Source organism: Perna viridis, chromosome 3 (assembly GCF_037379345.1).
Source record: "Perna viridis isolate PV_CMFRI_1.1 ecotype Kerala chromosome 3, ASM3737934v1, whole genome shotgun sequence".
Classification (NCBI taxonomy): domain Eukaryota; kingdom Metazoa; phylum Mollusca; class Bivalvia; order Mytilida; family Mytilidae; genus Perna; species Perna viridis.
The window spans coordinates 43,134,494-43,157,420 of NC_142447.1; the positions used below are offsets into that span (position 1 = coordinate 43,134,494).

Sequence of the window (22,927 nt, forward strand, 5' to 3'; positions counted from 1 at the left end):
CTGCGTAGTTTTGGCAAGTTCTAGCATAACGTACGTATGATTTGTGATATGAACACTTCATACGTTGGTGCCGAAGGGATGTTGCCACAGATGAAAGGAAAGTTGACAGTTCTGAATGAAAAGTCATCACGCTTGTCGTATAGTTTGGTCAATAGTTTTCCTTTACCATCGATTTCTAAGTGCAGGTCAAGATATGAGGCTGAGTTTCCAGTGTCTGTAGTATCCTTTATCTCAAGTTCTTTGGGTAGATGCGATGTATCAAATCCCCGAAATTAGGATTGTTTAAAGATAATACGTCATCTATATAGCGGAAACTGAGATTGAAGGATCTAGCCAAACGATATTCTTTCTTTCTGACCAGATCAGCTATAAAGTCAGTCTCATAAGAGTGAAGGAATAGGTCAGTAAGTAAAGCAGCACAATTTGTTCCAATTGGAATGCCGACCGTTTTGTTGAGAAACACGTCCCCCACACTGGACAGATATGTTGTCGATTAGAAATTTCAGCATTTTGTAAACATCTTCCTCTGTATATTTGGAAGATGATTTGGAATTATTTCTTACAAAGTATGAGGAATCTCTACCAAGAACTATATATTTGTATCTAGGTATACCATCTTTTTCGGAAAAACAACGATGTATAATGTTTTTAAGTCGGGATTTTACCTGAGTATGGGGAATAGAAGTATACAGTGTTGAAAAATCATATGTTTTAATGCTATTTTATTCAGATAATAGTCTTGAACTGATTGTCTCCAAAAGATCTTTCGAATTTTACAGGATTCACATTGAATTAATACCACTACGGGAGTAACACGTGTTGTGGTAGGACTACAGACCCTCTTTGACAGTTGTGAGTATAGAAGTTAAAAGTTTTGAAAGAGGTTTGGTGGCACATTTTGCAGATCCAGCTATGAAACGTTGTTTGCATGGATTGTCGTCAAGCCTAGTGATGGAGCTGGTATCTCAAGGACTTTAAAAGGGTAATCAAGGGTACCAAGGTTATAGCGGTAATCAAAAGAATGTAATCAAGGGATTCGTCAATATGTGCTGAAGTGTCAGTCAGATTCTGATGAACATTCTCCGTACAACTCGAGTGATAGTGAATGTGATGATGTTGCAATTGTTCCAAGACGTAGTACAAGAGTAAATGCTGATAAACATTCGAATCTAAATAGACTACGATGTGCTCTAATTACAATTAGTATTATTTATCAGTATGTTCTGTTATAAGTAGTTAGTATTTATGACTACCATGGTTTTTTTTTAATTTTTATTTGCTTTTTTATTTGTCATTTTGGTTTTGATGATTGTATGTGTCTACATTTTTTGCTAATACTCCGCTTACTGAAGGGAGTATGTGGAGTAGATTTTCCATTGTTTATCGAGACGATAATCATTCAGCTGGGGAGTATCTGGACGTTTTATTAGTTTAATAATTATGTTGTCCATTATAATTCATTTCTTTAAATTTGATGTGTTCTCTACAGTGGTCTGAGTTACTATACGCTTCATTGCATTTTGCATTTACTTCACATTGTGCCTAAAATCTGCTCACTGACTGTTACTGGTTAAATTATACATAGGGGTTTGATGTCTTAAATTTTCCACTCGTGAGTAGTAATTTATTGTGGTATAAATACTCAGAGTTTTGTACAGTATTCATTGTGGAATAGGAAGGCCAAGATGTACGTATTTGAAAGCAGTATAGCCAACAGATAAGATCTTTTCAATGTCTTCTAAATCTGAATTAAAAGTAATTTATATTCATGTTTTCTCTGGGCCATTAATTGCTATCGTGCCCCACTTTGTCACAATACAGTGAAACTTGCCCGTTTAGAAGATAAAGCAACTGGATATTCGTTGCTTGTTGTATTTGGGAATTAAACGTGTGCAACGCGAGATTCTGGATATTTCTTCATACATAGAAAAATAGTACAGCTTTTGCTTGCAATTCATTGTTTCCGTATAAACATTTAAGAGTAAATCTTCAAAGAGATTGCTGACGACGCCATATCGGTATGTAGCGGTATCTGAAATTAAGTACTGTACCAACTTGTATACCACCAAAGTGCAGCATCAGCTGTATATTTGATGTTTGAAATTAAAAACTTTACCGCCGATAATAAGTTTAGAGCAAAGACAAATTCAATAATTTCATCACTTTTTCCATAACAATTGGCCGAAGGTATTTTCCTTACACGAGAATTTGCCTTGAAATGAAAGTTATGTTAATTTTTTTCTGCATTCGTTTCTATCGATAAGCATACTTAATACAGAAACTTTCAATTATTCAATTGTCTCTGGTAAATTATAACAAAGATTATCATAATATTCAGTCGTTCAAATCCTTTAAGATATCAATAATAAAACAAGTATATTGAAACATTCAAGTGAGCTTCCCTTTGATTGGTGTTTACGTCCAAAACTGGCTTACACGAGGAAACACCAGTATAGCACTTCGTCGGCAATTCTATACGTGTGACTCAAATTTTCCAGATTCGTATGTAAAGCTTGCAGATTGAGATTGCAGTTAGTGTGCAAATAAATTTTTATATTTTACTAGTTGGCTCCTTTCAATGAGTTTTGTTGAAATTCATGAAATTTTGAACTCAGTTTACGTCTTGAAAAAAAAAATAACAATGGTTCAAGGGAACGAAATTACTTTTGATGTGAAAGTCAATAGTCAACAGTGGTCAGTACCTTTCCTTTACCATCGGTCTCTATGTGTAGGTAAAGACATGAGACTGACATCATACTGTTTGTAATTCATTTATCTCAGGTTCATAGAGATAGATGCAATGTATCAAATCCCTGAAACTAGGAGTGTTTGACGATAATACGTCATCTATATAGGGGAAACTGAGATTAAAGGATCTTGCTAAACGATATTCTTTCTTTCGAATCAGATCGGCTATAAAGTGAGCCTCATTAGAGTGAAGGAATAGGTCAGCAAGTAGAGAAGCACAATTTGTTCCCATTTGCATGCCGACCGTTTGTTGAAAAACGCGTCAAACCCACTGAACAAATATGTTGTCGATCAAAAATTCCAGCATTTTGTAAACATCTTCTGTATATTTGGAAGTTGACTTAAAATTATGTTTTTACAAAGTATGAGGAATCTCCAAAGAACTATACATTCGTATCTAGGTGTACCATCTTTTTTGGAGTATATCTTCATCATATATAGAGCAGTGTAATATTTGAATCGGCTTCCATGCAAAGCTACTTAGTGAATTAAAAGAAACTACTATTGTATATTGCTTATCAATAAATATATATATATATATCGGTTAACGAAAGCTATATTTTATAGCCAAGTTGGCCGAGTGGTCTAGAGCGTTGGACTTTGTGCAGGCGGTGTTGCCATAGATGTCAGAGAAGAGTAGGGGTTCGAATCCCCCTGAGGGAGCCACCAAATTTGCATCGATTCTAGAGTTGGGGTGTAGTTTAGACTTGATTATATATATGTACTACACAACCGTCTTAGGATCAAATTAATGATGAATATTACAACAAATCAATATTGTACAAACGTCTCAGAATGTGACGACTCTATTTGCTACACTGCTGAGACGTTTGTATAATATCGATTTGTTGTGACATGTATCATTAATTTGATCCCCTATCCTAAATAATAACACCAAAATGACCTGTCCCGTACTACGGTACATCGTGTAATAAGTTAGAGCCCTAGATTAATCCTACGTGAAGGAATGATCCGGCCAGCGAAAGCTATATTTTTATATACCTTAGCTGGCCGAGTGGTCTGGGGCGCTCGACTTTGTGCAGGCGGTGTTGCCATAGATGTCACAGCGGTACGAGTAAGAGTCCCATGGAGGGTACGAACTAAAATTTGCATCGCAAATTTAACAGTTTTAACATCCTTGGGAATTTTTCAGACCTTTATATATATATATATATGTGATGATGATGATGATATATTTTTTTTATATTTCATGGTGGCAGGTGTTTAAATGATATAAAAATAAAAGTGGAACAAATTCTTTTACTGTTTAATATGTTCCTATTGGCGGTTTAAGTATTGCACTGCGGGACTAATCATATCACTTCTTGTTTATCTAAAAAGTACAGTGTGTTTTGAAGTGAAACTGTCAATACTTTACAGAAACATGAAAGCCTTTTAAACTAACCAAGTTTCGCTCACAAATCAAATGTCAATGATTAGCAACAAAAATACATTTTAAACCATTAATACAGGAATCTAATTTATATTTCGTTTAAGTGTTGACAAATCGATTTCCTTTAACCTTTTCACCGAAAATGGTACCTTGTTTTAATATTTAGTTATCATGTATGTTTATTATCTAGACCAAAACATAGATTATTTAAATCTTCCGGATTTAAGTCCATATATATTTGAAGGATAACCGTACGAGCGAAAGAGATGCAAAACTTACAGGTAAATCTACCTTTACGCCGTATTGATACTCCTTTAATCTAGGAGTTCTGTTTCCATTGGTTTGTTGTTGATGCTCCTTCAATCTAGGACTTCTATTTCTATTGGTTTGTTGTATAAGTGGTTGTTTATGCATAAACAATGACGTACTCCACTTTCTCTTCGATATATCTAACAATGTACTAGGTTTTTTCTGCAAGAAAGTTCTATAAAAAAATCTTCATTTTTTTCGGAACTTGACTTGCATTGAAGAACAACACGAAATTTGGAGCCCATTAACTGCACATTATGGCCGACAAGAAAGAAATTTATTTGTAGGTTATTTGAATATATTCCACTAGCTTGTATGAAGTAAAAGATATGTTCATACTTATAAACTCTTTTTGCTACATGATAATTTTGATAATTAGTTTTTTGTTTCATTTTTGCTTGTTTTTTTTTTTTTTTTTTTTTTTGTTTTGTTTTGATGTTTGTCATGATTTTGTTTTAAAAACTTAATCCAAATGACCGCCTTCATTTAGATCGATTGAATATCTAAGAATATCTAATTAGCGCTTAACTCTGATTTTGGACACAAAAAAAGAATAGGATCAAAAGATAACTAAATGTACAAACTTTAGGAACGGTGTAGACAATATAATAGTTTGACCTTTAACTTACGACAGTGCCATTTGAAAAGTTCTGTTAACATTTAAGTTAAATAATAGCATTTCCTTTAGGAAATTTAATTTGACATAATTTCAATCTCAACACTTAATTTCGAAGTACCAAATGATTGTTCTTTGGAGGTACGACAAAATCATTTCTGATCAAATTTCAATATAAAAAATAAGATAACGAAACTGTAGGAACTTGTGTGACCTTTACATTCATCATAGGGAAATTTATGTTCAATTTAGGTATAAGCGCATTGAAAATGAATTTCAGTCAGGTAGGCGAGGATTTTTAAATTTCAAACCCTGAATATATTTCAATTTTTTTTTATTTGTAACATAATTTGGTGAAATCTACAAATTTTAACGCCAACCTAGATAAACGATCTACAACATTGTTTCAAAGTAGAATCCTTTCTCTGTCGCATTTCACTACATCAGTTCTTTTTTCCAATGTCAGTGTTATTTCCAACACCATTGGCCAACTTCAGGAATGACATGTGTCACGTCAGTTGCAAATCTGTGATTCACGAATATTTTGATGTTTTCAGAATCACCCCTTGTTTTTTCCATTACAATAAGCTTTGTATATGTTAAAATAGAGGTATTTTATATGGAAGGAGTAAAAGTGCTTTTAAGAAAGTTCTTAAAAAAGTAAATTATACTCAATAATACAGGTTTTATGTAGATGAATATATATGAAGTATTTATGACAACGAACAGTATCATTTGGTGAAAGATATTCTAATGCTACAAGATATGTTTCTGCAGAGTCAAGATTTGTAACGACTCTTCTATTTTAGTACAAATTACAATATTGTAAGTATTCTGTATAATTGCTAGCTTTTTAGAAGCATTTTGTCTTACTGATAGCTGCTCAGAGTTCTGTTGTAGGCAATTTATCTAATATTCAGCTTAAATCACATTATGCAAGGCGATTAGGGTTACATAACCAAAGGTGTAGTAAGATGATAGAATCTTTTTTCACTCAGCGTGCTTCCGGGGACAGCGTAAATTAATTTAGCCTTGATAATCGTTAACATCTTACTTGATTTTTACGAATATGAAGTTATCTATTTCAAATCAAACCAACTACGCTTATCCATCGTATGGTTTGGTCGTCTACTGTTAAATCTTTATAATGCTAAAAAAAGTTCTAAATTTAACATCTCCGTTGACATGCCATGACATGTTTACTCGTTTCTCAGACTACGTTCAATTTGAACGTCACATTTCTCCCACAGCTGTACAATTATCTCGTTTTAGGAGACTAGACTGTTCTTTTTATAGATACTTCATTTTCTTGTTGAAACTACTTGCAACAGTATTCATTTTTAATTTTTATTTATTGCTTTTGGTTTTTGTTTTATTTTATTTCATTTTTTGTAGCAAACCAAGGTACATTGACAACTTACAGTAATGACGGTTGTTGACTTTCAAACTCAATTGAGTTCATAGCTAAAATCATTACGATTTCAAGGGCTTGAATCATCAGGCAAACCCTCGCTTTACTTTGCCATCTGAGAAGGAGACTTTTTGATGGAAAATGTAGGTATTTTAACACCACAAGGTTGTCTTACAAAAAGCAAGAACTGCTTCCCTTTCTTAAGCACCAGAGTTGATCTTCTGCTTAAGGGAGGTTGTGTGTTTCTCTTTGTCCTGTGCACCTTTGGCTTTTGTGACTTGATGTTTGTCTGTGGTCTTTCGTGTTTTGTTCAATAATTTAACCTCCTGTGGCAATTCGGTATATATATATATATATATATATATATATATATATATATATATATACCTTTTGCTTTTATGTAAAATAAAGCTTATAAAACCAAATATATAAATTGTCGTTAAAGTGACGAGAAATGTATTTTTAAAAAAAATTACTAGATGAAAATTCAAAGAATGCATTTGTTTTTTCTTACTTAAATTCACTTAAGATTTGCATACTCTACTTGAGTGGAAAGAGAATACTTGCATCCATTTAGTTTTGTTAACATTGACATGTTATGAAATGAAATCTAAAATAGCTCAACCTACAAGGAACTGTTTACCGCTATACTTGGTTCATATAAAATATAATTATTTTTAAGTTTATTTATTTATTTGTTTTTTTTTGTTTTTGTTTTAAGGTATAAAAATGTATACATGTATAATAAATATAACTATTATTGAATAACTGTAACTGAAGACAACAAACAATATGATGACGAAGAACATGTTCAAGTTCATACTTACTATATGGTGCCTTTTGTTTCTGCCTGATGCAACAACTTATTGTTGCACTATCTTTACAACTATTAAATGTGTTCAAAGCCAGAAAACTAAAAAGTCAGGAATGATCACGTCTCCGATACTTTTACATCCACATCCTCCACCGTTTCTAAAAGTTGATAGTGTGTCCTGCCATCAATCTTTTAAAACTTATGATTCAAAGTAATGCATAGTTATTCAAGTTTAGCTTAAGGAACGATTTGAAAATAATACTTAAATGTTAAGCTGAATGGGTAAAAAAAATATACGTTCATAAATGTTTCCAAAACTTAATAGATTTTCGTTCACAAAAGGTTGTTGCAGACGGACATACGGACAAAAAAAAACATAGGACTGCATCAGTAAAGCGGGCCATAATCATTGGAATCATCAAGTAAATTCCATCGAAACGTAATAAAATTCTTGCTCTGAATATTGCAGTATAATAAGTTAGTTAACGTTATAGATTATTTGTTCGTGCTTTAGCGTTTGACAAATAAGCATCGGTCGCTAAACAATCTCGGTACTTAACGCAGTCACCAAAGACCAGAGCGTTAACAAGAGTTGATCAATAGGTGTCGTAAGACTGTAGTGAAATTTATTGTCATCAAATTAATGTCACAACGCAAAATGAGCCAGTGGTTTCAAAATCTCTGGATGTTAGAGACTTGTAGGAGGCAAGTCAACTTTTAATTGTGTGAATGCAGGAAGAAAGGAACCATGTTGTACATAAGGTAAGGATTTTAGTACATTTTATGTCATTTCTAGATTTGAATAATTGACTTTTTCTAGTTAATAATGACAAATTTTAACTTAACAGAAAAGTATTGAAATATACTCAATTGCGTTTTTAGATTATATATAATGTGCGTATTCAAGATTTTTACAAGATTTGTTTATTTGATGGCTTCTTTGTCGTGCACCAATTGCGGTGTTTACAACTTCGAAGAAAATTAATATCAAAGTTGGTATAGTTTTCAACTGGAACTATAGAATATGCCTGCTGAAGTTCCGTTTCTTGCTAAATAGTTATGATTTGTACTCACTTCAAATTAAGTCTTCACCTAAAAAGCCATAATTAAAGTGTTTCGCTTCAAGTTTCTTTTTAATAATGCATTCATTGCATATTTTAAACGTTAAACATTTGTGTTTGTAGCAATCCTATATAAAGCTATGGTACCATCTTTTTACTGTTTTTGTCATGGTAGGTGCCATTGAGAATACACTTCCCTAATTAGCTCACCTGGACCAAAGGTCTTTATGAACTGATGCTACCACTTTGAGTCCGTAATCGTTATCATTTCATTAAAAAAATATCCTCTGAAACTTTGGAACATATGATACTTAGTCACAATACCTATGTTTATCTTAAATTAAATTGTCTCGGTTATGACCATAGACCAGGAATAATGATAGTTGTTTTTTAACACGGTGGGGGGAGGGGGGCTTTTTATTTGGTCTTTAATCTACATAACTATGCCCTACAGCCTAAGTTGGCTTTACAAAAGTATCCATATCATGGCTCTTAAAAGGAGTTATTGCCATTGAAGGACAGTTACTACACCATAACAGAAGGAAAATACTTACCTTGATTAATGATGCTTATGATTAGATATAGACAAATCTTTAATGGATTGATGTACAAAATTACCCCCTTATTAGAGTTATTGCCGTTAACAGGCAGCTAATATCTTGGAAAGCGCAAAAGGATAAAAGATCCTGACTTTCAGCAAATGAATTGATTATAATAAGCTCTACACAAATTTTCAAAGGTGTGAAGATTCGGTTCTGTAAATAGAAAATATATTTGTATGCGACAATTTAGTTCATTTTACACGATATATTACCATTAGTAAACTTGCACGAATTACAAATTGGATAACTGTATAAAATGTTAAATTCATTGCAATTCTTCAGACGTTTAGTTGATAGCTACACGAAATAAACATCAAATAGTGGAAAAGCCATATTTCAGGAATGAATGAGAGTGTTGTTCGATCACCGATCAGATTACATCTAGAAGCAAGTATACCTGACTTACAATTCTAAAATTTATTCGTTATTGGGGTTAAATGAAACCATGAAAAAAAATGAATTTCATACCATAGAAAAGGGAGTGCCCCAAAACTAAACACTAAATTTCGAGGTCTTACGTTCGTTCAGTGATCATTTTTTATGGCACTGTTGAAATAGTATTATCGGAAACATATTAAAGAATCTTTAAGTTGTAATGTTCATCGCGCTATCTTGAAATTGCAGCGAAAGACGTTTTATCCTTAACATTCTCTTTTTTCTTTTTAAAGATTAAATAACTGACGACAATCTGCCATTAGCAAAAACGATTCCGAATTTATATCGTGAATAACACAAAAATACTGCCTTCGTGCCAATAAAACAATCTTACAGTGTGATTAAAGCAGTAAAGATGGAAATTGTCAGCTTGAAATAGGAATCTCCATTACATGCAGAACATTACTTGGTCTACTAATGGAACGAATTTCCAAATATAAAAAATTTGACTCGTTTCCATATCTTTAAGTCTTGTCTTGTTATTGGAAATTCCCCTGAAACGTATTTGCCAGAGCTAACTTACAGCACAGACATATTTAACAGAGTTTCTGTCGTTCTACAATTTTGGTTTCATAGATAAGGAAACATATGAAATTAAATTGTTTACAATATCATTATTTCTAATTGAAAATGGAATGGTATATATTATAACTTATTTCAATGAATAAAACTGCTATAAACCATCAATCAATAAGTGGGTGAAAGTGAGTGGTGTATTGGATTCACTTTGCCCGTTCTTTTGTTGGAATTTCATCGCAATCATCCCAATGGATGGATTTTTTTTCAAATTTGATATGTGGCTTTATGTAGATTCATGTTGCTCTCCGATATCAACTTTTTAAACGAGTTGTGATATACTTGCAAATGTAGCACGTCAACGCGTTTAACTCAATGTTGAGCCGTGATATGAAGTCGTATATTTGTACCTGAGACGGTATTCGAGTCAACTGAACTTATGACCGACTAGAACAATACCGTATTAAAAGTGTTGGGAAAATATGCTTTATTCCCAACGATGTTAGAACTGTCAAATTTGCGATGCAAATTTTTGGTCGTTCCCTCCGCGGGACTCGAACTCGTACTGCTGTGACATCTATGGCAACACCGCCTGCACAAAGTCCAGCGCCCTAGACTACTCGGCCAGCTAGGCTATATAAAAATATAGCTTTCGCTGGCCGGGTCATTCCTCCTCGTAGGATTAATCTGGGGATGTAACTTAGTACATACCCGTGCAGGTCCGGGTGTTAAAGAATAGGCCTGCAACAGCGCTAAGCTTGTCGTAAAAGGCGACTAAATAGTGCTCAGAACCCTAGCCGGGGGCTAGGGCGCTCTGCCCACAGAGCAATTGGGATGTGTGCCCCAGGTGGTTGAATGGGGTACCCCTGGCGTGTTACATGCTGGGGTTGTCAGGCTATAATACGGAAAACCTGACCGCAAACCATAGTGGTGCCCCGTGTTGAGAAAGATGCCACGTTCTTCACACGTTAAAGAACCCTACTGTGGTATTCTCCCGGAGTAGGAACCATAGGGCTCCGCCACAGTAGGCTAAATTGCCCGACCCTACCCACCTCTCCCTATTTCCAGTGACAATCAAAATTTGTCGACCCCATTGTCCTTGTCTCCCATCCCTCTTTCATTTCATCATCATTTCATGTTCATTTATCAATTTCATGTTCATCGTCTGAATATAGCTGAAATATTGCAGCTCGGACGTTAAACCCCGACAAACAAACAAACAAACGCTGTAACTTAGTACACGATGTATGGTGGTACGGGACAGTTCATTTAGATGTTAATATGTAAGATAGAGGATCAAATTAATGATGCATATCAATTTTTCAGACCTTTCTATACGTTTATATATCTTCCCTGTATCAATTTGATCCAATGGAGCAGTGTTGCAAATAGAGTCGTCACATTCTGAGACGTTGTATATATATATAAACGTCTAAATATGTTTAACATCACCAGAAGATGGTGATGTTAAACATATTTAGACGTTTATTTTATTTATTGTTATGTTTCGCATCGTTTTTAACGATCCATCACCCCGTAAGAGTGATTGTTGACTATTATTTAGACGATTAATTATATATATATATATACACACACATGTAATGTTTACTTTTCGTTTTGACAAAACGTTTGGTACATGCACTTTAATTTACCATATACGTTCCTTGCAAGTACATGTACTTGCATATGTTTTAATTAGTAGTTTTTTGTTGTTGTTATTTTAGTAGTTTATAGATTTTATTGGTCAAAGTGATAACATCTCGATCTACTGAATACGATTGTACATTATAGGTTTCACAGTGACGTAGATATATCTTTAAGACCCGGTTTGATCTTTAAGACCCGGTTTGTTATACAGTAATCTAACATAACTAGATAAGGAAGCGACAGATTTTGTCATATTTTCAGTATTAATAGAATAAATTCACCAATGAATATAAAATATAAAGTTAGTACAAAAAGTAAAACAAATTCATCGTTTGTACATTTTACCTTGGTGCACATATTTTTTAAGTTTTCGTAAATTTTGAACCTTTGAATTTACAGGTTTTTTTTTTTTGGTGCACAAGTTCTCCATTGGACACTATTTAGGAACGGAAAGCAAACAGATACACACGCACAAGATATGGTATAAGAGTTTCTCGTCATAACATGTGAAACAAATAACATACAAGTTTTGACAAAGATATTCTAGCATAAATGTATTAAACACATAAAGCACAATCCCATTTTCTAGAAATGGAAAAATGAATTATTATATACATTGAAAATAATATCAATAAACTGTCTTCGTTCCCTGAAGGTAGACAAGTGGAATTCATAGACAAAAGGGGGATTTGTTTTTATCATTTCCTCAATTTACCTTTGAGATAGTAACACACCAACGGATCAAACGAACTTCCTCGTTTTGAGTTTAAAGTCATTGTTTAAACTTTGGTCATACTTTCTCTTTTCCTTCAGCTTTTTTATTGTAAAGAAATTTAATTTCATGTTTCAAGAAAGTTGGGTGAGTGAGTCATTTGATTTATTTTTTGAATATTATTTTTAGCTCACCTAGCCGTAGACCATGGTAGCTATTGCCATCACTTGGTGTCCGTCGTCGTTAAATATTTTTAAACATCTTCTCATCTGAAACCACCTCATGGATGGGGATAAAACTTATTATTGTTGCTTAGGGTATTTTTTACAAGATGAAAAATTGGATTTTTAATCCGTGAAAAAAACACGGCCGCCGATACTAGAAATAGACCATAGGGATCAAACAGCAGTTTTACAATTTTTTTTTTTTTTTTGCATATATCTCCAAAATTGTTAGGTTCAACCTAATTCTGATTTTCATAGAAATTTGTTTACCCATGTTGAAGTCATTGCTTTTTTAGACTTGTTTTGCTGTTTTTGATGTTATTGCATTCAAAGTCTCAGAAACTACTGTACAGAATTTAATAAAAATAGGTGTACAAAATGGGGTCAAAATATAGTTTTTTTGTAAATACATTTAACTCAAAATCGTTGAATTTAGCATAATCATGATGGCTGGGTAATATTGTTCACCATTAAAAAAGAACCAATGCCGAAATTTTCAAAATGATTCGTCGCCCAATGTAGGAGTTATGGTCCCTGAAACATATTTTTTTGTCGTTTTTTACGTGTACAAAGTTGAAAATGTTTTTTTTTTTCTAAAATCAAATGCCACAAAAATTAATAGAAGTTGGCATATTTGTTTTTTAGGGTATCATGCACAAACTGATAATTTAAAATTTTTCATCGGTCAAAAACATGGCTGTCGTTACTAAAAATAGAACACAGGTGTCAAATGTCTTTTTGCTACTTTTTCTTCAACTATTGAAAAAATAATGAAGATGAAAGCTTCTCATAAGATCAACATGATATTCTGAATTGACTGGCAGTATAGATTTTTTTAGGCATTTTGCGATCATTTTAACCAGTTGCTCCAATTTCAACGACTTTTTGTTGCTTTCGGCAAAATTGTGTTCTAAGTTGAATGGAGATGACTAAACTGTTGATTATTTCTATAGTTTCTAGTACGGTGCTTTTCCGGCACATAAAAAAATCGGGTGCATGAAATCTGTTCTTTTTGTTTCTAGACAATGTATAGTGATTTTCATTTCAGTTTTTACTTTGCCCAGCTTGCTTTCTTTAAGCACCGCCATGTGGATCAAACCTTCTATTGACCAAACTATATGACAATCGCGATGACTTTTCATTCCACATTATCATCTTTCCTTTCTTCTGTGGCAACATCCCTTCAGCACCTTCGTATGGAGTTTTTATATCACAATAGGGTAACAGCAAAATTTCCGAACTCTATTACGATCCATAATAAAGTCAAGTCCAAAATAAGTCTGGCAAAATAGATATTACACCACCAGAGCTGCTGGTACCGCAATGGTCCTGACTTGGTACAGGCATTTCAAACGAAATAGTGGGTTAAATCTAGATTTTACAGCGTGCTTAATCTCCCTCTTCCATAGCAGCGTAAATACACAACTAATACATTACGCCAGAGATTAACTACGCAGACTTTTTGTATCGCGTTAGATTTCTTACAGTTAGGCTTCTAGAACAGGGTTATGTTGCTACAAGATTGAGGTCATTACTACAGAATTTTTATGGTCATCATCATCAAGTAGATCGTAAAGGTGGAGTCAGAGTTGCTCATTTACTGTCGTTGTTTTGTATGTACATGTATTATTTTGTTTATTTTATATATTTTGTTGTGTGTGTCTGTATTCTTTATCTGGTCTGTGTCCCTTGATTCCATTCTTTCTATTTCCGCTAGAATCTTGGTTTCCTTAATTTCCCTCTCACTCGACAGCAATTTAATCGTTTCATGTATCAATATGGACATATCAGGGGTTGAAAAATGCACGAATTCATAAATAACCCACATGTTTGTTGAGTTTTCATAAATTAAAAGTTTAGATGTTTGCTACATCCATAATTGCATTGTCAATTACAATGGGTGAAGAGTCTGACCTCCTTGACAGGGCAATGTTCTTGTGTCTGCATATCTGATAGAATTAAACAAAAGTTCCGCCCGACAGAGAAAGCAATGTTTGTCGGAACTTTTCCAACCTGTTCACTTTTAATTTTAACGACAATTATATATTTTTAAATATACTTCAGCAATATCTCACGATATATCCTAGAATTTTAACATTTTAAATACTGTTGCCAAAAACTTTTGCGATGGCAGCAAATAAAAAAAAAGGAGGCGGAAAACCGACCCTATTTCTTCGAGATGCGAAAAGCGGAATTTAAAAACATTCAGGAGTAAGTTCCTAATATATCTACTGTATATTGTGACGATAATGGCAATTAGGCAGAATTCTCTCTAGATCCTGCAGGTAGCTCTTTCAGAAAATACATGATATTGCAAAGTTGGGAAAAACTGAATGATTTTACGAATGCAACGCTATTCGAAATGATATATGAGAACTTAGAAAGACCTATTAGCAGCAAGTAGCAAGAGAGGAAACGAACTTTTGCTGCTGCGTGGAGCTTGCAATCATTGTTGCCTTTCACCTCGAAACAGACTATATAAAATATAAAATATGCGAAAGACTGAAAAAGCTTTTACCAACACGAAATCTGCTGATTATGTATAGAAGAAATCATCCAAGCAATTTCAAAAGAGATGCGTCAACAAAACATACGAATATGGTAGCCGCTTCGCAGCGGGGATTAAAAATATACTCCAGATTGACATAATCACTCATGTTTAATCTCTCAGTAACATTTCTATCCTACATAAATGAATTACATTTAGATAAACATATTTTAATATTTTAAAATTATAATGTTTTTTTTTCTGTTATGGCAGATTGAAATTGACTACCTAGAGCTGTTCTACTATCATCTCAGATTTAAAGTACCTACATGTAGCTGTTTTACCATTATCTCAGATTGAAAGTGACTACCTACATGTAGTTGTTTAACTATCATCTCAGATTGAAAGTGACTACCTACATGTAGCTGTTCTACTATCATCTCAGATTGAAAGTACCTACATGTAGCTGTTTTACTATCATCTCAGATTGAAAGTGACTACCTACATGTAGCTGTTTTACTATCATCTCAGATTGAAAGTGACTACCTACATGTAGCTGTTCTACTATCATCTCAGATTGAAAGTACCTACATGTAGCTGTTTTACTATCATCTCAGATTGAAAGTGACTACCTACATGTAGTTGTTTTACTATCATCTCAGATTGAAAGTGACTACCTACATGTAGCTGTTCTACTATCATCTCAGATTGAAAGTACCTACATGTAGCTGTTTTACTATCATCTCAGATTGAAAGTGACTACCTACATGTAGTTGTTTTACTATCATCTCAGATTGAAAGTGACTACCTACATGTAGCTGTTTTACTATCATCTCAGATTGAAAGTGATTACCTACATGTAGTTGTTTTACTATCATCTCAGATTGAAAGTGACTACCTACATGTAGCTGTTCTACTATCATACTATCATAGCTGTACAAGGTGTAAACTGTCTTGCTCAATAATTTGTTTCACAAACATTTTAATTTTAACGACACAATGCAATATACGTGATGCATTCAGGTGTCTTACAAACATATTCATGCAACAGTTTCATTTTATTTCATTTCATCATCGTCAATAAATAAGACAATCGAAAACCGCAAACATCCAGCGTCAATATGGATATCAAAGGAAAGTCTCTGTCATTTTCACTTAATCTAGTTGTGCTATGCAAATCTTGTTACTACCAGTTTCTGAACTCTAAAGCTTCCCAATAAGGCCTCAGAAGATCGATTAGTGGTTTTCCAGGCTGTCTCGTGCAATAACGATAACCTCTGATGATCATCTAATGAGCCACTGCCAGAGGCAAATACGACACAGTGAAACTGGTTTACATGAAAACGGCATTTTAAACATTACTCTCTCGAAGAAACAACCTAAATTGCGTGTATTTATTAAAGTTACTACAGTCACTGAAGCAATTATTGTATCCGAGATATTTTGCTTAACATAAGCGAATGGTATATTGTTTCTAAGTATTATTTCTACATGAAAATGTTAGTATGGCAAAGACTTCTTACTTGTTCATGCATAATTCAAGGACTCACTTAAATAATTATTTGTGTTAAACCCACAAACGAAAAAGAAAAGCGACTATTCGTAATTTTAATTCTAATAAAATTAAATTTAATATTTACAAAATGATACCTGCATGGAGGAGGACCAGGCTGTCTCGTGAAATTTGAAATAAACGAAAACTTATCTGAACCTATGTCACTTCGGTCAAATGGTGCACTTGGCGTCCGGTGTCGTCTGTAAGTTCTGGTGAACTTCTAGGTGGACAAATCTTGGTGTGAATACTAGAAATCTCTACATGACAAACCAATTCATCACTAATATAGAACGAAAGATTAACAATATTTATTTATGTCACGAAATTTATGTCATCTTGAACGAAAAATCAAGAGAACCAAGATTCTAGCGAAAAGAATGTAATCCAATGACAAAGACCAGACATGGAAAACTGGCACACACAACAAAGAACATAGAGTAACTAAAATAATACGTACAATCAACAAAAGTAAATGAGCAACTCAGACTCCACTTAAAACTAAACTCAATTTTGTCTTCAAGTTCAAGATATTTTAACGACGAATTTAAATATCACGATTCTTACGGTCGCGGATGGGCTCATTAGATCGAGGCAGAGTGGTGGGTGGTGGAGAGAATAGTTTTAGGAAACTCTCAGGTTTTGATCAACACATATGAACTGAGATTATTGAATGCAGTGGTCTTTTCAAAAACATTTTCGGTCGATATTTTATCCCGGAAACTATAAAAAAAAAACGACAATATTCACAGGAAATAAACAAGCAGTATATAATTAAATTATTATTAAATTTTAACACAGAACTAATCCACTCATGCACTGGGGTGAGGTCAATTAGTGTACTTACCTAGTATTCAGTTTTTGAAGTTGGTACCTACTGGACAACGGAATCGTTTTTAATGTCAGATGGACATTGTTGATGATGGGTCAAATTTGCTTTAAACTCTGAAACAGCTGTTGCTGGGTCAGTGACATTGTCAAAAGAATGAACACACAAGTGCTAATGTTCGGGTATAAGTCGAAAATGGTTTTTGTGAAGCTCGCTGCTACAAATGCAGGGGTCTTTCCCTGCGCTTCAGGCATCGTGCTTTCCATCTTTCATTTTTTTTAAAGATGTTTTTTGTATCCTGTTTCTTTGCTCATGAAGTATCCCTGATGATGTTTCATTACTAGCAAGAGCAACAGCGCTGTTTTATAAACGATTTCATTGATTGTCATATTCACATTCTTATTGCAGTATCATGACAGACATTACTTTTTTTTCTTTTTGACAAAATCTTTAACCTACAAGGTTTTTTTACAGCAAAATTAAAAGTTATAAAAATTGACAGTATAATATGAATAACAACATGTATGGACTCAAATTTAGTAATTAAACGGGTAACTTCAGTCTTTTGAATATACCTTTATTTTAAGTTATTTTGAAGAAATGTCATAGTTCTGTTACCGTGATTTTATTACTTTTGATTTAGAGGCCTTTAAGCTTACTACATTTGTTGAAGATCTTTTGGTGATCTTGGAAAGTACTTACTATTTTGCATTTAAGTTATACACAGATGCATTGTAGCATGTCACAATATTCGTTCTTTTTTTATTACTCAAGATTATCCAGAGTATTTTGCATATCAGAACAAGATATTATGCATGAAGAATAGTGAATAATTAACTGGATCTACTAACCAACCTTGTCTGCCTAAATGTCTTCATTTTCTACTGCCTTTGTCTATTTTGGTTTTACTTTCTTTAAATAAGGATCAATGCCTGACTGAATGATCAAATTTAAACACAATTACCTGCCTTACTATCATTTCAGTAAGATTCGCAATGTACTGTCACTATACTATATGCACTATATTGTACTTATAAATACATGTATGTAAACTAAGATCACATTAAATTAGTTCTTTGGTCGTCTGATTCGTCGCATTTGATTTGATGTTGACAAGGAAGGCAAGAACTATTTCCCTGCATCACATATATATTCGGCGGCGTCCACTACATATGGAAAAGTTTTTAAAAAATGTTACTTGTAAAGTAAGCGGAATAGGTTATGTACTATATTTACTAGTTCAATTATTTGGAACATTAAACTATTATCAAGATTTTCGATATTTTACTAATTTGTTTCGAATAAAAAGATATGGGCCTTATGCACCGGTAGGATACGCATGCAGACCCTGCTTTCCTAGAAATAAACATTTCCTTGGATTTGAAATTTGAAAAGATGTTAGTTGCTTTAATGATACAACACACTCCTTAATGTTTTATGAATTATAGAAAACAACACACCCTTATAATCTATGGAATGCTAGGAACAGACGGAAAACATTGGAAAGGTGTTAAATATAATGGAAAAAGAATAGTGACACTTATGTAGTATAAAAGGGAAAGGACGAGGAGTTTTTACTGGTAAAAAACAAAGTAGATGCTAGGACTTTCTTTTGAAACATAATTTGTCTCTGAAAAAAAACGCATTAATCTTGTTAATGCATTCCTTTGTTTCATTTTAAAGATAATTCTTATTTTAAGAAAAAATTAAGTACTCACTAACTTATATATATTTTGATACGGTTGTCTGGCAAACCAGAAACTTATTTAGTGTCGAGGTTCAACAGACTAAAGGACGAACGGAATAATTGTATGCTCATCGCAATACGATGATGGTAAAATATAATTTCTGGTATTTTAAATATTTGAATTTAAACTGCATGCTTTGGAATTCAGAAATCAATATTTTGATTTGAGAAGTAATTTTACAGGCAGTCAAAATTACTTTGTTAAAAAACAGAAGTAAAGATCTTCTAAATTTGTTGCAAGTATGTCCTTCCTCAGTTTGTCTATGGTAAAGGTGACAATGTCGGGATATGCAGGACCATACTTTAACCTTTTTCATGTATAAATAAGTCATATTCTGTTGTATTATTTGAACCTGTGTGTAAAGTGACTTCTGCTCACAAGAAGATTGAATACATGAAGGTCACTTGCTGGTTTTTGAACTGGAAAAAGGATCTTAAGATATTGAAAAAGATATCTGAAATGACTGAATTGTTTGTCAATTAAGTGACAGCAGACAATAAAATGACAATGGCATGATTTACTTTACATTGACTCTTTCGTAATAGCTTATAACCATTATAGAACTTGATAAATGTGGAAAATAATAAAGCCAATTGCGCAAACTGTCGATATAATAACAAAAAAAGTTTAAAATGGCAGTCCAAAAGAGAGTCAAATGTAAATCACAAATAAATGCTATCTTTAAATACAGGTTTTATTTACACAGAATGCACTACTTAGGGATATTTTAAATGTAGTCTTGACGGGCTATAGCTTAATACTGGTGGTAACTATCCCAGGTTAGTTATGGTTGTTAACGGCAGTTTTTAGCTCACCTTGCCGTAGGCCATGTCAGCTATAGCCATCACTTGGCGTCCGTCGTTGTCGTTAACAATTTTTAAAAACAACTTCTGTTCTGAAACTGCTAAATGGATTGCAATGAAACTTAGCATAATTGTTCCTCAGGGTATATTGCACAAGGTTTATGCTTCAATTTTTGATTTGTCGAAAGATATGGCCACCTTTACTAAAAACATTATATAGGGGTCCGTTAGGTTTAACCAAATGCTGAAAAGGGTAAGTGTTCAGCACGATGAGATATGTCTGTGGTCATATTCTGTGTGAAAATCCGCTGACCCGTGTTTGAGTTTTTTCGACATTTCTGGCTATTTTTGATATTATGATTTCAAAAATTTTCTAGTCTGTACCTAGGTCATTTTGCACAAACTGATCGTTTTAATTTCTTGTAGCATCGAAAAACATGGCCGCTGTACTAAAAATAATCAGTAGGGGTCAAAATGCAGGTTTTTGGTAAATAACTCAAAAATCGTTGAATTTAGAAAACATTCTGATGGAGGGTCATATTGTTCAACATCAGAAGACGGACATATACCGAAATTGACTCGTCAGTCACTTTCAAATTGGCTACCATTTTGCAACCATTTTACCAATTGCTTGGACTCCAATGATTTTTTGGTTTCTTTAGGAAACATGGCTTTTTATGACAAAAGTTTATTCTGAACTGTCATTTTCCCGTTTATTTTATGCTTGCTTTGATTTCACGGTATTAGGTTTACATAGTAAACACAGTCATCTGAGTTCAATGGTAATGATGAAAATGTTGTATTGCCACGATTCAACTTCATTTAATGTTCTCTTTTTACAGGTGAGCGATTCAGGCCCTTCAAAAACCTCTTGTTTAATGTAGTTGATAGAATATCAGATAAGGTGATGTGTGAGTTTATGCTATTAAAAAATTTCTTTATAATCATATAAAAGTATATGTTTGGCGACTGGGTAATTTCAACAAAGCCCGTTGAGAATTTCTCTTGAGTCAGATGTACGAATATTCAAGGGAACAAGATTCGAGCGAAAATCAAAAGAATTTATATCAAGAATAAAAACTAGAGAAGGGAAATTGCCACTCACAACACAAATCATGAAATTACCAAAAATAACGCTTACAAAGAAACAAAAGTAAATGAGCAACTCTGACTCCTCTAGAACTAGGGGCATAGACCAGGTGCACTTTTAGGGTAAGCGTCCTCCGCTTTTCTAGAAATACCCACCGAATTGCAAAATGTCAAGTTCGGGGAAGACAATAGAGGAAAAGAATACTATGACACAGTGAACAAATCGGTTCTCATGCTACATATAGACGTAACGATCCACGAGTTTATGATGACGACCACAAACCTTGTGTGATGAATTCAATATTTAAGCAACATAACCCTATTACAGAAACCTAACTGTAAGAGCAAAATGATACGGCAAACTATAGCATAATGTAAGAGTTGTGATATGAATACTACATACGCAGGTGCTGAAGGTTTGTTGCCACAGATGAAAGGAAGTTGACAATACTAAATTAGAAGTATGTATTTTTTGTTGTTGATCGAAACCAATGTTGATGTATCTGAATACAAAAGAAATTCTATTCTTCCGTACGTTGCGAACGCCTTCCTAGTTTTTTTTATTGTTCATGCATTAGTATCGTGATGGCACATAAGTTTGAACCTATTTCGTCAGTACGTCACCCCTAATTTTATTTACTAACCAATAATCAGGATTTAGACAATAAATCCAACATTGGGTGTAGAGAGATAAATTGTTAAGAAAATTAATTACATAATTTATGACTACTTCATTACTAATTAATTGTTAAACCTAATATATATATATACAAGTCTGATATTGATCGCTCCCTCAGCGTGATTTGAACCCCTTCTCTCTTTGACATCTATGGCAACACCGCTTGCACTAAGTTCAACACTCTAAACCACTCCTCTTACTAGGCTATTTATATTGAAATTGTTTACCCTACCTATTAAAAAAAACGACAAATATTGTGAAAATAGCACTTTCAATTGTGGTCGTCATTCTTCGTATGATTGTTTTATCAAAAGAATTCTGAAAAGAAAAATTCTAGATTATATTCTATGTTATAATTTCACGCCAGATGTGCGAATTGCTTTCTGGCATTAAGAAAAAACGTTGCTACAATTTTGACCTATCAACGTTTTCAAAAATGTGGAATCAATTTATTTGTTTGCCATTTATTTATTATTACGTGTAATCACTTAATGCCTTGATGAAAATCTAATTTAGATAACCATCGACCCTGTTATTTACTTATGAATCCATGAAAGGACAAACGTGCATCAACTCCCCATCAGCTTGATGCAATTTATGAGTCCTGTAACTATTTTATAATTCATATCTCATCTCATTTTGTCTTCAAAGAAGATTTTTCGTTTTTTTCTTATTTACTGTCTTAGTTAACGATTACACTGCACTGGGTATAAAAGGACCCGTCTTTCTGTAATAAAAGTTGATATTCTGTAGGTACTTAGCCTGACATTTTAAGATGGCACATAAAAATCTAACGCATAAAGTATGGTTTTTGTCTTATTTTACATACCACGCTAAAACGTTTTAATGTAAACATTTCTAGAAAAAAAAATATTTCACTTTTAAATAATCAGTAAGATAAAAAAAAATGAATGATTACAAAATGTTTTCAATTTTTGTCGCACTTTAGTCAATGACATATCATTAAGAGATTATATTAGCTAGAGTTGATCGAAAAATGTTTTAAATTTTTTTAGACTTTTTCTTGGCTTAGCAAAGAAATCAACCCTTCAGTTTATTTTGCATCAAACAATTCTGTGTTAAGCCATCCACTGCCAAATAATTATGTTCTACTTATCATTGTTTTAAGTCTTATTTTACAAAAATAATTTTCCTGAAAAGAATGACAATATTTATTCCCGACAATATAAATGAGTTTCGCAGTCACAGCGATGAGATTGCTTTTCAGTCAGTCAAAATCTATTACTTAGC

At 33.3% G+C, this 22,927-nt stretch overlaps 1 protein-coding gene across 1 annotated transcript in view; it reads left to right on the forward strand.

Moving 5' to 3' along the window:
* The first annotated feature begins 7,819 nt into the window (after window positions 1-7,819).
* Window positions 7,820-22,927, forward strand: part of LOC148622360 (galanin receptor type 1-like) — a 58,016-nt gene continuing 42,908 nt past the window's right edge. Inside the window, exon 1 of the mRNA XM_088574041.1 lies at window positions 7,820-8,053. Within this exon, the coding sequence (XP_088430167.1) occupies window positions 8,021-8,053 (33 nt within the window). The 5' untranslated portion in view covers window positions 7,820-8,020. The remainder of the gene's footprint in view (window positions 8,054-22,927) is intronic.